The sequence below is a fragment of the Anabas testudineus genome, chromosome 2, assembly GCF_900324465.2.
Source record: "Anabas testudineus chromosome 2, fAnaTes1.2, whole genome shotgun sequence".
NCBI classification, from domain to species: domain Eukaryota; kingdom Metazoa; phylum Chordata; class Actinopteri; order Anabantiformes; family Anabantidae; genus Anabas; species Anabas testudineus.
In genome coordinates, this window is record NC_046611.1 from 22598374 (window position 1) to 22615050 (window position 16677).

At 43.1% G+C, this 16677-nt stretch overlaps 1 protein-coding gene across 20 annotated transcripts in view; it reads left to right on the forward strand.

Moving 5' to 3' along the window:
* The window catches only part of si:ch211-285f17.1 (sickle tail protein homolog), a 100300-nt gene that overhangs the window by 54339 nt on the left and 29284 nt on the right, over positions 1-16677 (forward strand). For 15 of the 20 annotated variants that reach the window (XM_026362521.1, XM_026362513.1, XM_026362517.1 and 12 more), the window contains exon 2: positions 6396-6682. In XM_026362521.1, coding sequence (XP_026218306.1) covers positions 6396-6682 — 287 coding nt within the window. Of the gene's footprint in view, positions 1-5365; positions 5382-6395; positions 6683-8131; positions 8318-15473; positions 15492-16677 lie in introns of those variants that run through there. The other 5 variants (XM_026362526.1, XM_026362527.1, XM_026362522.1 and 2 more) reach the window with 4 other exon arrangements.

Here is a 16677-nt window from a genome sequence, read left to right on the forward strand (position 1 = left end):
AGATCTGATGTGCACGCTGAATTTATCATCACATGTCCAGAGTTTAGCAGAGAGACGATGTTTCTCCTTGTCAGGAGAAAAGTACAAATGCAGGATTTCGACTGGATGTCATGCGTGTGGAAGGTTAATGGATCGGTTTTGTCAAAAAGAGAAAATAAACATCAACTTATAGTGTATTTGCAATGCCAAAGGCTACAGGCATCTAAAAACAGATACATTTTGTAGTGTTGTTGAGTTGTATAGCATGTTACTGAGGTACCTTTCTATATATTATTTCCTTTTAAATTTCTATTATTTGCATTTCTATCATCATTAAAGGTCGACTACATCTAATAAGTATCATGAAGCAGCAGAGAAGAAAAGATGCTGCGTGAGTGTGAGGACTCTTAAGTGCCCGGCAAGTCAGTGGCCTTGCAAGACGGTATAATTTTGTTATTGAAACTCGGATTAATTGATTCTATATTGTGATTTAAGGAAGTAACATCTAACTCTAGTCACAGAGTAAAAAGTTACTCTCAGGAAGGAGGAGGAGGTAGCAAATTCCTCCCTCTGGGTGGATGTCCTTTTCCCAGCTGCAGTCCTTCTCAGCATCTCTCCATCACTTCCCCCTCAGCACACCACCAGCCCCGCTGTTGGCCCAGAGACGGTTGTCACGGGATACCAGCCGACATCTGATCAAACGGCTGGGTTGACTTACACCTACTCTGGCCACAAGTTAATGAAGTGTACGCACCTCTGGGATTTATAGAGAAACACGTGCACAAACACACACACACACACACACACACACTAACAAACCCACCGGTTCATTAAGCAGCACTTATTGGCTCAGTTAATAAATGACAAAGGAAATATTCTAAAGCCTGTTTCCTTCATTCCTCGTGCAATATTAAGAGAGCACACAAACTCACAAGTAAGCGACTCACATGCACAAGCTGTATAATTTCATCTTCACCAGCACCCCCTGGTGTGTAAAAATATGCAGTTCATCTCATAAGAAGCAACAGTGTGTTCAGCAAGGAGAAGGCTCTTGATTGATCTAGTGCTGTAGGAGGAGTAGTAGACAGACATGGTGTTTGTGCTCTTCAGCAGAGCTGGCCAATATATAAAGCTGTTTGTTTGAGTTGTCCTCTATCTGTCTTAGAGGGAAGCATTAGGAGAGACCTGATCTGCCAGCAGCACCTCTCCCTACTCCTTGTTTACTTTATTAGTTGCACAACGGCAGAAGAAAGAAGTGGAAGAGGTGAGGGAGACGGAGAACAAAGTGACTTGTTTGCAGACATTTAAGTGTCATTTACTTCTGTGAGGACTGTGGAACAGCTTCACCCAAAGACTCTGGTTGTTGTTCCAAAGTTGTACGCGACTGAGTAGGAAGCGTATTAACTTTGCACTCGAGTTAAAGATCTACCTGCTCAGGATAAGCGATTCCACTTGGAGGTGAAGCAGCACTAAAATCAATTTGTCGTGCTTCAATGAGCCCAGCTACACTAAAGAGCTTTACTTGAATATGCTTGGAGTCACAAATACGTACTTAACCTTTATTTTGCAATGTTAAGTTGTCAAGTTCTCTGCTGTTCTGTGACTGTTTTGATATCTGTCTCCACCACTGCTACTATTCCCAGCACTGACACCCACATGCACACAATAGACCACATGTGTGTAACTAATATCTTTTGGCCGACAGCCTGTCAGTTGGCAGCCTTGTCTGTTTATAACCAGAACAGAAAGCCTGGACAGACTAGACACACAGAGAGACAGAGATATTATACATATATTATATATCTTAAATGAAATGTGAATTGCAATTAGTGTGTATGTAGCACAGAGCTCTGGGTGTCTGCAAGTCTGAGCTGAGACAGATGTTGCAGTGGTCTTAGCTAACTGGGTGGGGATCAACAGTCATTAACAGTGGCACGGCAGCTGGGAGATGCCTCATTAGGTGAGAGATGGGGGGAAGAATGGGTGGGAAAGATAGATAAATATAGAAATGAGAAGAAAAATGTGCAAATACAAGTAGAAAGACAATCAGAGTGAGGAGTCAAAAGACTTGACATCTGAAGTCCTGGTGACTTTTTACAGCCACTAATACAGTATATACTAGGATAATTCATGTGTGGTGTGGTGTAATTGTTATAGGTTAGAGGACAGCCAGAGAGGAGATGTTGAAAACGCTGTTGTGTTTTTTTTTTTTTACTGCATTAGACAGAATGACCATGGATCCTGGATGGCTGCACTCACTGCATGTGTGGGCATTGTGAACTTCACAGTCTTGAATCAGCAGGTCACAGATAGAGGAAAATAATGGGATATAAAATAGAGATTACTGGGTAGAGGTAAAAGAAGGGGTCTAGAAGTCCATTTCTGTCCTAAGGCAGCAAGTAAACATATATATATATATATATATATATAGAGAGAGAGAGAGAGAGAGAGAGAGAGAGAGAGAGAGAGAGAGAGAGAGAGAGAGAGAGAGACAGCAGCCTGCTGTTCTCCGAGCACTGTGACACCCTGACCTGAAGCTCATACCATCAACCTCCCTAACAAAAACAAAGCTCCACTTATTCACATCCCTTTAGACGGAAGGGCTTGGCTTATTCACAAAGGCGACTCTGACTGGTGGACTCACAGGTGGACAATGTTTTTTGGCCCTAAGATTTACACCAAATTCCTTGATTTCTGCTGTTTCTGGTTCCCCATTTTTCTTTTTAAGACATCATATAAGGCATGTTTTTTTCCCCTATTGTGTGCAAAATTTAAACATGTTGCTTGAAAAAAAAAGCTTTTCATGACTGACAGGGAGGGCGTGAAACTGATACCCAGCTAGGAAGTCCGATATTTCCTGCACTCGAGTGATACTATGTGCATGTATGTGTTTGTGTGCATACAGCATGTGGTGTGAAAAAATGTCACTGAACTGCATTTAGGGGCATTTTTGAACTCTGGTGTCACTTACTTGCACAGAGAGAGCTTATCTGTCAGATCAGCAATCAGTGAAACGTCAGAGTAGAAATCTGTCTCTTTTTTTTTTACCTCCAGGCTTTGGGCAGGTCACCTACACAGACACTCACACATGAGCCCTCCACTGCAGCACGGTGGGGTCAGCGTGCAGCGCTGTACTGTGGGCGGAAGAAAGTAATGCAATAAGTGAAGGGCGTAGGATCAGGTGGTCTGGGCCTGACACGGGAAGGATGACTGAGGAAACAAAGCTTTTTCAGTCACAGAGATGCAGCGGAGTAGGAAGAGTATGTCCACAGATTGATAACGTTTTACGAGCTTGTTTTTATTCTAGTTTTAAGATGGTGAACAAATGGATTGATGCTATTTCTAGTGGCTAAGATGTTTATATCCACATGATTTTTTAATTGCATTATGATAGCCAATAAGTTATCTATTTAATGTTAGGGCAGTGTAATTATGTAAGAATATCTGCAGCCATGGCGATGCTATGTGAGGCATGATTTATTGCACACAACGGGGCTTTGTATCTAACTGCGTAGTTGTGGGACAGTAATAGTAGGGGAGAGTGGGAGAGCACACAGGGATAAATTCCTCCATAAATAAGTGACAACCAGAAAGTAATTGCGAACAACAGGAGACCCTGCTCCTTGTTAGACCTGGGTGTTCTTGGGGCCAATTGTTTCAAGTTGTCTTTCATCTCAGTGCACCATCATTTACTCAACACCGGCAGCTGTGAACGAGCGAGCGACATTCTTGAGCTACTGGAGCAAGTCGCAGGTCACTCGCAGATCCCCCTGTGACATTTTCAGAAAGAAGGAGGTCATTTTTTTTGGCCTGGAATGGTGACAGTAAAAGTGCAGGGAGGCAGGTTGTTTGGATCCAAGGATGTAATTGCTGGTTTGGAAGAGCTGCTTTAATTATAAGTTTGGCTTGGCAAAGACTGACCTGTTGGTTAGTTGAGATAATGATTGTGTCTTTGCCGGGACAGAAAGACTTTTGACACATATTGATTTGCGATGACTCAAGAAGATTTTTGCATTTCTGGGTGAAATCTATTGGTAACGTTTTTTAAAAAATATACATGTCAGTCAATATGAGTGTAGAGTGTATGAGTGTAGGTATTTCACATACTCTTATAGCTCCAACGTGTTCAAATCTGTTCTCCAGGGGTTTCTTTAAGGAAGTGTTTGCATAAAAAAAAAAACTTTTTCACTGAAATTCTGTGTAAACACTACCAGAACAGCATAAAGCTGACTCAAATCCACACTTTAATTTTAATGGCATGATCTTTGATTATTGCCCTGCTAACTATCTGCCTGTTGTTGGGAAGTGCCCGAGCATGTGACGGGATGAAAGCAGGGAGAAAGTGGGTGGAGGCCCACAACTTTCGTTGCCATTGATCCCCTCACGTTTGTGCTTTTTTTCCCTGTACATTTACACAGGATCACTTACATCAGCAGGTGCAAGGAAATGAGCTCATGCACAGATGCAACCTTTCCCCCTTCTTCTTCTTCTTAAAAAAACCCAACATATATGTATTGGACATATATGTTGGGTATGAGACAAACATATACTGACATATACAGCCAGCATGTTTGCTGACTGTCAGGTGAACAGGACACTGTTGCTTTTTATAAATCCCAGAGCAAACACAAAGACTGCGGTGTGTCTCCTGTGAGGTTCCTAATTGGAAACAACACTGCCTGCAGGACTGACGCTTGTCTTATTCTGTTGTGTTGATCAGATAACTTGATCACATACTAGCTGGCTGCTGTATGCTGAGAGCATTCTGGATGTGGCTCAGAAGTAGGTTATGACACATTTGGATGCATGCGAGTGCCTGGTGGGCCCCTCAACAGGGACACAGAGTTAAAAAGGAGACAGCTTGCAGACAAAGCCCAGATAAAGAGCAGACTGTGTGTGTGTGTGTGTGTGTGTGTGTGTGTGTGCGTGTGTGTGTGTGTATGTATGTATGCAGCGTGGGTGTGCATCCAAAAGTTCGACGCACACACACACCTGTTAGTCTGAGTGTCCGGTTTTTAAAAGGAGAGGATGCGTTTCTTGTCAGCAGCCTCTTTTATAATTCTGTATACTCTCTCTGTCTCAAACACACACATTTAGATTCAGACTATGACCACCTCATGGCAGTAGAAGAGCCTTTAGCCTGAGGGGAGTCGCGCCGCGTCCTGGAATGCAGTTGACTTTCTAAATCCCCACCAGTCTATCCTGGGGCTGTGGGGCAGGGCCTATCTCAAGCCCCCTTTTACCATGTGAGCAACGTCTGGAATCTCTAAGCAAGCAGTTAGCTGAGTCTCACAGCCTCTCTCTCTCTCTCTCTCTCTCACCGTAACTGCGTGTGCTTTAATCTCAAAGTGCAATGGAAGAAGCAGTTGCAGATGAAGACAAAGATTGTTCACTTGGGGAAGGTAATGTGCTTTTTTGACATGACACCCACAAATGAAGTCAGATCCTTGCGAGGTTTCAGTCTATTCTGTGTGCCGTGTGTAATTTGGCTAGCAGTAGGGAACTGTGTTTGGGAGTTAAAAATAGGACTGGAAGTGCATGAGACGTGCTGCGTCTCTGAACCTGAGCAGAGCGGCTGCTGCTGACGGGGTTTGATCAAGACGTAGAACCGCTTAGTGTTTCTAAAACAATGATGCCTGCTTTTTATGTTTCCTAATCAAGGCAGTTTCAGATGTTGAAGGAAATCTGAGGGCACAGGAAGCAAATAGTTTGAAATAAATGCAGCTTCTAAGCAACAGTAGCATGTTTTTCCTGTCCCACGTTGTTGCATTAAAGCCACAAAGCTGCCTCTGTCTCAGTCCCAACATGTCTTGGGAGGAAAACGAGAAACGTGTTTCTTCCTCTGTGGCACACGGTGTGCTTTCAAGCATTCAAAGATGAAAAAAGAATATTTAAACCACCCAATAAAAACGTGGCAAATCACTTCAGATATCCTCCTTTAACTGTGAAGGAGGTGTTCTGCAAAAACAGGCCTTCGTTTTCCACCATTGCCCCTGAAAGACACCTGTTATAGCTCGACCTGCGTGTCTAGAAAACAAGGCAGCAGGTCAGTTTGCTTTATCGCCCATCTGCTTTTCACCAGAAATCTCATGGGATACCTTTCAGATTGATGATTTATCAATGTGTTCCCCAGGCCCTGATCGCTTCAAGATAAAATAACAATAAGCAGATATTTTCATGTGCTAAGGAGGTGTTGTATCTCCATTCACTTGTAGCTGTGGACGTCTTATGAAGAGTGGTTTTAATCAGAAACATGCTTTAAGTGTGTTTCCTATTGTTTGGAGTCTTAACGTCCTCTATTTAGGCAAAGTTTTAGGTCTCTGATGGTTCTTTAAAACACATGCACTTGTTCGTCAAAACATCACCACAGCGCTTGTCCTGAACCCCTTGTCTCTGTGTCCCGTCTCTTCCTTCAGAACAAACCAAAAGCAACCTGAAGGTAACCTCTCCAGAGGACTCCGAGCACATAAGCCGTAGACAGGCCTCCCCAAATGGGACACCCGCATCGAGAGGAGACGCCAAAGGCAGTCGAACTGTCCCCCGGAGGCACACGTTAGGGGGGGCCCGCAGCTCCCGAGAGATCCTGGCTATGCAGCCATCCGACATGGACAAGAAAAGGGAGGCCTTCCTGGAGCATTTGAAGCAGAAATACCCCCATCATGCCTCGGCGATCATGGGCCATCAGGAACGACTGCGAGAGCAGGTCAGTGAGTCCAAAGGGGGACTGGATGGGGAAGGATGTTTGGAAGAGTGGATGATCTGAATCCTGCTATGTTTATTTCATTTAAGGCGTTACATTATTATACATTAGATTATCAATTTAACAGTATCAGATGACTATGTGTAATAAATAAAAGGGGTTACTGAGCTATTACCCTCAGCTCAGGGGACCGTTTTAGCATCTTTCAGCACATTGTTTTGTTGCCACTGGGTAAATACCATGATGAGGCATTGACACAACAATTTGTGAACTGAAAGCATTTGAATTGTTGGGTTTTTGGCATGTACTGTTACACCACAAATATTTATTTACACGAAAAGATAATTACAACACAGATGGGATTGCACAGCTTTAGATAAATAAGTTTTTAATAGACAGAATCATTTGTGAACTACGAAATGCTCTTATCCACTCTTGAAGTTGCAATTTTTTATTTTTTATTTTTTATTTGCTTTGTAGACGGAGGCAGAATTGCAACTGCAAACCTATTTCCTCCACTCTTTTGGCTCCAGGTTAAATGTGAAGTGTGTCCTATAAATCACATCTCCCTCCCACAGCTGCTGTGAAATGAGGAGGTAGTGTTTTTGTGAAGCAGCAGAAAAAAGACGCGGAGCACGGACAATGATTTGTTCATACACTTTAACTTTTTTTTTGATCACCATAATTGAGCTTTCTCACAGGTTCAGATTGGAGTTTATATTCTAGGCTGTGGTGTACAGATTTCTCAGTGTTGCTCGGGATTATAAAGATTATAATTCTCCTCATACCTCAGCTTTTTTTAACCGAAGTTGATGGGGGGAGGGTGACACAGAGGGAGCCTAAAGTTGGATGTTTGGCTCACCTGGTCATTGTCCATTTGTTTGCTCCGGATCAGAGGACACGAAAGGGAGGGGCAAACAGGTTTTGTAGCCAAAACAACCAAGGTAATGGTGAGACTGGCACCGAGCCACAGTGGAGCTCCAGGCAGTGATACAAGGCATTGTGCAAGAAGCTGTTTGTTTTCAGGCCCAGCCCACAGAGCCTGCCCACATGCAAAGCAGACCTTTTTTTTTCCCACTGCACTGAGCCCCAACTCTGTGCATTTGCCTAATATCACCCAGCAGCTTTTTGGTAGCCTGCTGCAAGTTGATCAGCTCATCTGGGTCTTTTTTTTTTTGTTTGTTTGTTTTTGTTTGTGTGTTTGTTTATTTACACGTGTGCCTGTGGACTGTTTATCACCAAAGTCAAACCCACAGATCCCAAAAAAATGGACGACGTGTGAACATTTCGTGTTGCCCACGGGTCTAAGGTGGAGCAGGGTTTATTATGAAGCGCAGGTAATCAGACAGGTAAGTTCAGCTACGGACTGGGGTGGAGTCAGAGTTGCCATAGCGACTCGTGATGTCACCGCTGGAGGGGCTCAGCTTACGTGTAGGTGCCTGCTGGAGCGCGCGCAGGCTGAGATCTGTGTGAGATCTGTGGGAGTGCGCGGCGCTGCAGAGCGCAGGCGATGGACCTGGAGACAGGAGGGACAGGCTCTCTGTGCGTGAAGCCCGCAGATGAATAGAAAGAAAACTTTTCTTAAAGGAGGAGGAATTATAACATCGACGCATTTAGCCCCGGTCTCCCGCAGTAAAGGTAGGATATGTCCGAAAACGGACGATTCTTTTGGGAGCGCCCTTCATTTTTTTTTTTTTTTTTTTTTTGCAGGGTTTATGGGAAAAGTGAAAAATGCGTCGTGGAGTTTGTGTGCCGCAGCACGTCGGTCTGTCAGGTGCTGCAAACTCCCGAGAAGCGAGCGCAAAACTTGGTGGTCTAGTTTCATCTGGAAGGAAAAAAAAAAAAAAAAAAACTGATGCCAGTGGGGTTTAGTAACTCTGACGCCCTGGTGTTTCCAGTTGTGAGCCACCCATGAGGTGTAACAAACTTGACCATAATTATGCAGCCGTAATTGCAAAGCAAATCGGTCACTGTGAACTGAAGTTGAGGGTTGTGCCACTTAAACGCATCTTACACGACTGTGATCACCAGGAAGATTATGGAGGCGAAGTATCTGGTAATAATACAAGTGTTGGACGGTGGCTGCTGCGCGTTTTTCGGTGACATTATTGTTATTATTATTATTATTATTACATTACACAAGACCCAAATGAAGTTTTACAGTCCCTGTGTGTCATGGATAATGCTGTGCTCCCACTCATCACCTGATGCTGTTTTGTTTCTTCCATGTTTCACGTGATTTTTTTATTTTGCATGTTGCCAAATGTACATTTTATGGCTGATTAGTGAACTGTGCGTGTGTTGGTGCATAATTTGGCTGTAATGTGTCCACAGTTTGTTCTGTTTCTCTTATTTTGTTCATTTCTGGCCATTACTACAGCACTGTACTTGAATGTTTTACTAGTTGTTTTCCTTGTACCCCTGGATAAAAGCATCTGCCAAATGAGGAAGAGGAAATTCGTTTTCTTCAGCTTGTATGTGAACCAGTCTAGAGAAATATGTTTTGGGTGATTTCTAGGTCACAAATAGTTTGGTCCTTATTAGCAAGGGAGTACTCTACCAGTTTTGTTTTTTTTGGCACAGTTCCTTTAAAAGCTATGATGGTTTATTCCAATTTGTGTAATCATAAAAAAACTTTTTTCCAGCTTCTCCGTTTGCTACTGAAAACGCTGGAATGGGATGAGAGAGATAAGATAATCTGAGTGTTGATGGTCGGTTAACAGACACAGCACTCTTAGATTGATTTGGGAATGAAGTCCCTCATATGTTATTAAGATGTATGTGATGAAATCTGAGTGGTGAACTTATCATGTCCTGGGAGAAGATACAAGAGGCTGTCAGGAAACGGTCTAGTCTGAGCATGATTTTTCTGGCAAATATATGCAGTGTTGAGGATGATTGAAGACCATTTTGGCATAATCTTATTCACGATGTCAAAATGAATGCAATAACTCATTGTTAGGATAAACAGCTGAAAAATTAAAACGAAGCAAACAAACAAACAACAACAAAGAAGAAAATCAGTTTATTGAAGCATTTGTCATATGGTGTCCTGAGGAGATATAATCATTCTACTTTGGGAAAAAACAGCAAAGAAACAAGTCAGCCTTGCTCGCAGCAATGTGGCTGTTGAATCTGTGACAGATTGTGTGGGAAAGAATAACATTTCCTACTGTTCTCACGCATAAACGCGCCTACCATACAAGAAAGGCAACATCTATGGCAGCAGAGCATGCTCCAGAGGTGAGAAGAAAACATGTCTCCAGTGGTTTGAGTTACAAAGGCAGAGATTTATCAAGGTCAAGTGGAGGTTGGGGAAGATGATATCACCCTGGTCTTAAGAGTGGATGACCCCTCTCCATCCAGCATGACCGCACAAATGCTCACACACATACAGACACGCACCGGGTGACTTATTCTTGAATAAGGGACCCCTCGATTCCCCTAAAACCTCAACAAAGGCGAGTGGTTTAATTTCCTCCACTCCTCATCAGGCCTGCAAAGACCTGGATCCCACCCGAGGGAGATGAGATAACATCCCATTGGCCTGATCGCCACCCATCCTCTCACCCCTCTTTCTCTCCGCCCGGGGGCTTTGACAGGCACAAACTGAGCCGCTTGACCGATCACAAGCACGCATACACACACACACACACACACACACACACACACACACACACACACACACATACTCAACAAATCCCCTCCCTTCCGCCTGTGTGTCTGTGTGTGATGAGCTGTGACTTGCTGGGCCCTGAGTTTCTTACAGGATCGAGTCGCCATGTCAGGACAGTTGTCTGCAGCTGTGGGCACAGGGCAGACAGACAGGCAGGCAGACAGACAGACAGACGCACAGGTCTGTCACCCCAAGCTGTGATAATCCACCATCTGATGAGAGCACAGATTATGGTAACGGCGTTGATAGTTCCTCATTTTTAGTGGACTTTACAAATGTGATTCTAAGGTATTTGTGTGCATGTACCTCTCAGAGTTGAACAGTCTACGTAAGAATCTGAGTCTGTTTGTCTGAGGCTGCCAAGAAGATGCCACCATCAGTATCAGTCAAACCACACTAACATGGTCTTGATGAAGCAGATAAGCTAAGTAGTTGTATTATGAATTATGTTATGTTATGCTATGCTATCTCGCCACCACTGTAATTTCCTGTAGTATTTTGCCTGCAGACAGATAGTAGATTCATGGTTTTACTCTTGATATACTTGCTTACTGTGTGTTTGTGTGTGTTGTGGCCAGAACCAGCATGAACCAAGTTCGATGAATAGCAGAAACAAAGTACTGTTAATAACCACTGATGTTATCAAAAGTCTCAAAATGTTACTTGTGCGGTGACTTTTACGACCTGATACGTCAAAGCCAAACAGTGTAATCTGTGTTTTTGCTTGTTGAGCTGGAGCTTTGCTACAAAGTAAAAGACGTAAGGACAATTTACATCATGTCAAAAGCAGAGCAGCAATATAAATTAAGCATTTAAAAAAATATAGCATTTAGTAACAACATCAACATCAGTAAAATAAAAGGTTAATGCAGGTTATTTGCATCTTCCCACTAATTCACATTGAACAAAGCCACATATTTGTCATTATACTGTAGACTTGGACTCTCCCACTGAGTCTTTCTGAGACATAGCAACATTTCTGGTCTTGCTACATGTTCGCTCCTTAGAGCCAGCGTCGGTTAGATAACAGTGGCTCCGAGCATGCATCAACTCCCTGCACGAAATCTGACCATGATCAGAGAAAAGAAGAAGAAGCAGGGAGTTGTTGGGGCGGTGTTGTTCCTGTTATTAACTAAACTGCACAGAGAAAAGGATCATTCATTGACCTCCACTGCTGGCAAAGTATCGTTGAAATGATTAGAGTATCATTCGAGGAGATGAACCACCAGGCCTGCATGTAGATAGTGCAAACTAAAACATTTAAAACTCAAGGATGCATTTAAACATAACACGTCTTTGTTTTACGCTGCAATGCTGAAATTACATCATAAGGGTATGTGTGCTGCAAAACATCTGGTTTTAATCTCCTCCACTGACCATAATTAGCAGTAGTTAGGTTATTTTTAATAGCATGTCACCTCTGCATGAAGTGACACTTTAAGAGCTACAGTCCGTAAAACAAACAAGAACCACAAGGTTACCGACAGGCATACATTTCACCTGCCAGTTAACATATGAGGTGGGGGGGTTAGTTTTTAAGGATGCAGCTCTCCAACTGAGAGGACAAGTAGTCCATGGAGTGGCGTCAAGGCTGTGTCTAATTCCAAGTTTTGCTGGGGGGAGGTTAAGCCGCTCTGACAGAAGGCCCTGATGGACATGCCTCCAATCACTGCTGATAATGAGTCAAGCCAGACGGAATTTTACACACCGTCTCAAACGCAGTGGCAGTGTGTTAATCAGACCAGCTAATCAGGTCTGAGCTCCTTTCAGTGTGCTATTCTGCAGAAAAACAGAGCTGCATTATCCTAGGCTTAAGTTCACAACAGCAGCCGGAGTTATCTTCATTTAAACTGAGCAGGCACAAAGCAGTTTCTTGACAGATTTGCAGAGAGTGGAGGTGAAATGTCTCGGACTTTTTTAACCTTATGCCCCGACGTTTCTTAGTGTAAAATTAAATCCATTTGTCAGTACCGCAGTTCTAGCATGAGGAGCTGACATCCGTTCCTTGTCTTCAGACTTTTGTTCTCTTTGAAAATCCACTAGACTTCCAGCATACTATACAGAAGACAGAACAAGTAATTAAAGTTGTCAACAGAGAACTGGTTGAACTGACAGCTACTCTCTTACTGGTTACGACAGCTTGTAGACCAGAAGAACAGCACATCTGGGTCCTCCCTGTAAGCCAGTACTGTATATATGCAAAGTCTGTTTTTCACATCTATGTGTTTTGGTAGGTATTTATGACAGAAAGGACTCTTTAACAACAGTAACTTTGCTTTGCAAACCTTTTCATGAAGTCCAACATCTGGATTCCACCTTGGGCCAAAGGTATGAACCCAACTTCAAAAGGCTAGTGAGAGACAGAAGTACACCAGGATCATTTCACCACTAGCAGGACCAACTCCAAGCATCTGGCTCAAACCCTTTTTTGATCTCCTGCACTTTATTTCCAGCTGGTCCTTGTCAGTAGGGATAAAGAAGGGTAGCATGGGTATGAGATAGAGAGCAACTTGGCATCAAATCAGTAGAAGTAGTTTTTCTAAATGTTTAAAAGACATTTCAAGCAGGAGAACAGGACTGCAGGTTTTTCATTTACTAAACAAAATGACAGGCGATAGGGAACAAGTGAAAGTGTGCCGTGGGAAAGTATACAGTATCTTTCAGGCATCAGTAGCTAATGGAATCGGTTATAAATTAGGCTGTTAGGCAGAAGTAGAGCGTGTGCTGCAGTTGATCATAGCACCTCCTCATGCCCACTGCAGTACCTTTATCCACTTTGGCTCGTGCTTTATATACTGCATGTGCAAGTTCTTGCGATGTTACGTCTAGTTCACTGTTTAACACTTGTTGACATGGCAGATAACAGACTAAGTCAGCCTGGAGAACAGCGCAGGATAAAAAACATGGCGATTTTGCACTTCTGCATCAGTGGGTGCTGTTTGTTGACACTGTGAGTCGTAATATCACAGAGTAACACGTAACTGACTGAGTCACACAGAGCTGAGAGGTCAGGTCTGTGTGTGTTTGTGTGTGTGTGTGTGAGTAATGTTTCTTACTGTGTCACCCAGAGGTCAAAAACAGGTCACCTGTGGCTAGAAGTGGATAATGAAGAAAAGGCATGTCTATGAGAGGAGAAACAATAGTTGACGGGAATATGTAGCAAATGAGAAGCGCAGGAAATAACCCTGCTAAAATGCTCAATTTAACTTGATAACTTAAATAAACTAGTTGAGAGTGTTTACATGGCGTGGTCGTGTGCAGTGGATGTTATCAGGAAATGCTGCACAGTTTCTAAGCGTAATGAAAACGTAATTTTATTACAGATTAAAAGACTCTGTTTCTATACAGACACCGAGAAATTCTCCTTGGAGACTGTGGGTATAATAAATCTTAGGCTAAGTGAAGGCTAAGAGTGTGTAGTCCTTGGTGACTTGTTAATTAGACATGAAAAGCTCTGCCATTATGAGGGCTGGTTTCCTGATACAAAAAGAAAGGAGGCTCGACACATGTTACAATACTGCGCATTTAAACCAGCAAAGACTTCCTGTTCTCTCTAAAAGTTCAATTATGTGAGCGTTTATAAAGTAACATCGTGTAGAGGATGCTGGAGTCCTCTGGAGAGGAGAAGGACCTCTTTGTCTCCGTGATCACAAGTTCAGCACAGCACACATATCCACATAATCTCCTGTATACACACACAGAGTGGCTGAAATTAGACGGGGACGCTTCTTGATTTCGGCACTGGAGAAATGCTTTCTGGAGACAGAACAGACAGTTCATGTGGGGACGTGTCAAGTGAAATCTCACATGTGTGCAGGGGCTTTGTCCACTGTGTGTGTATATGGATGAGTGCTCTCACTTTGTCTCATTGTGGAGAAACCCTGCATGTGTGTACATGTCTGTATGTTGTTGCGGGGACGCATTAATTCAGTGCCGCTGCTGTGAGGACATTTTGCCTGGCGATGACAACTTCAACTGTCGTGTGTGTTTGAGTGTGTGACATTTATTGGTTATTCTGGGATGCTGTAAGTGTTCAGAGCTGTACAATATGTCTCATTGTTGATGGAGTGATATTAAGGAGCAGGTCTGGACAGATTGTGGACCTGCAGCCCTGTCAGCAAATAGTTTGCATGTATTTGTTTGGGAAAAGAGACCGTGAGTGTGTGAGCGGGAAGTGAGACTTTATGTTCACGCACTCATTCATGTGTGTGTGTGTGTAAATCATTGCATGCAAGACTAGTTAATGATCTGCCAATCTTGGTCTAGGTCTGGGCTTGTAATCTTACGTAATACCTTGAGTTCACTGCATGGCTGAAACCACAACACAACATATTGACAATAAAACTGTATAATTAGGAAAGCAAATTGCTCTTTCTTTAAAGTTACATATTCCTTATTATACACTCTGCTCACAATTCCACTAATAAGTAAGCACCAATATTTGGATTTGTGTTTCTGTGTGTACATGCACTGGGTGTGTCCCAGTGTGTGCTTTCTATAGGAGGACACCCTGCGGAGTATATGCTGAATATATTCTCAGGATCTCTGACAGCAGAACAGGTTCTAATCTCCTCAGGGCACCACTGTCATCTGTTTGTCTGACTTCTGGGCAGTGAAATGAAAGCTGAGCTGGGACAAGGGGGATTTGTGCTGAAGGTGCCGTTTGAAAATATTTTTATTTACTTGTGAATAGAAACTTTGAGGAATTTTAAAGCTGTTGCATGGATCAGATGTTCAACTCACAGGCTGCTAGAAGAACCCACTGCACATCTAAGAAATATCTGAACACCATGATTTGCACTGATCTTCCTCAGTCCCTAACACAACCTCTGTCTCACACGAAGGTGCACAGATGCAAAAAGCAGCCACAAAGCAATGACTTTCCCCCTGCTGTATGCCGAGTGTGAATTGTGTGCAGTTGTATTGTGCGTTTGTTTCGTTAGGGATGTGGGGCGGTGGGGGCATCCGCTATGAGGCAGAGCAGAAAGGGAAGGGAGCTCGACAGGACAGTTGTACACAGCAAGTGCTACAAGGGATGAAATAAAAGTAGTGGACGAGGAAGAGGCTGCGTTTTCCTCATACCAGTGCAATTTTCATCCTACATGGAAGGAAGGAGACTACCCCTAGTCTAATATGGTAACTATGCTCTTCCAGATCATTAATACATGATTGTTGCCTAAAATGTTTTTATTTAGATTTGACATGTTTGTTCACACTGTCAAGATGGCTCTGGTTTTAACCCGGCTTTTTTTTTTTTCTGGTTCGTAAACTCCCATTGGCTGATATTATCTGATGGTAACACAAGATTGACTCCTTTGACCTTTGTCATTCAGAGATGGAGCTGATGTCTGCTGGTGATAACCGTGACTAACTCGTGAAATCAGTTGGGTGGTGTGGCTCAGTTGTTCAAAATGTCACTAGAAGAAATAGTCGTCTTGCCTACTTCCTGCACCTGGTTAAGAGGCTCAGTATTGTCTCTGTTGTGATTATGCACTTCATTTGATTGACAGATCTGCCTGATTATATTTTACCTGCCAATGTAATGTTTTATGAATGAGGTGGTAGCAGTTCTGGACAATAATATTGACAATAATTGATAATAAACCTGTAGAAAGTACGTTTTAAATGGCTCCAACTTGCACACACTTTCAGCTTCAACGTCAGCTTCGACTGTGGATACTATAAAGTCATCTTCTTTTAACAGATCAATTAACAAACGAGCCCATCTCTGAAAGGTCATCTGGGGATTCGGGTGAAGGGATTAGAAGAGGAATGCATCAGAGGAGGGAGTGAGAGAGGGATGTGGGAGCAGTGAATGGGAATGGATGACTAGGGAATTTCAGAATAATGTCATTAAGGCTAGGGGAGACAAAGGATGATGGTCTGTCTATAGACAGTATACAGACGGAGCGCTGACTGGTTGATTGATGGGGGCTTTATGCTTCAAAGCTGTGTAGAACTGCAGCGGCACAGCGTTTTAATGAACGCCTTTTGTGCCTGCTTTGTTGAACTTTTGTGACACATTGGGATCTATTAGACATTGGTTATCTATGTTGATTTGTAATGAGCCATCAATGATAGTGTTTTGCTCCCGGATACCAAAGGCTTCCTCGGTGCTCTAGATGAAACAATATGTCAGAATGATAAGTTAAGGTTAGAAGTCTGCAGTGTTCAGTCAGGGTCTGTTTATGTGTTTGCCATACAGATCAGACCAGGTAATTACAGTTCACTCTGTTTCTGCTCCCCAGAGCTTGGGGCCAAATTAGCATCTTAAGTGGGAAGCCGTGCTCACGACGCTGTAGTTTGTGTTTAAAGACACACA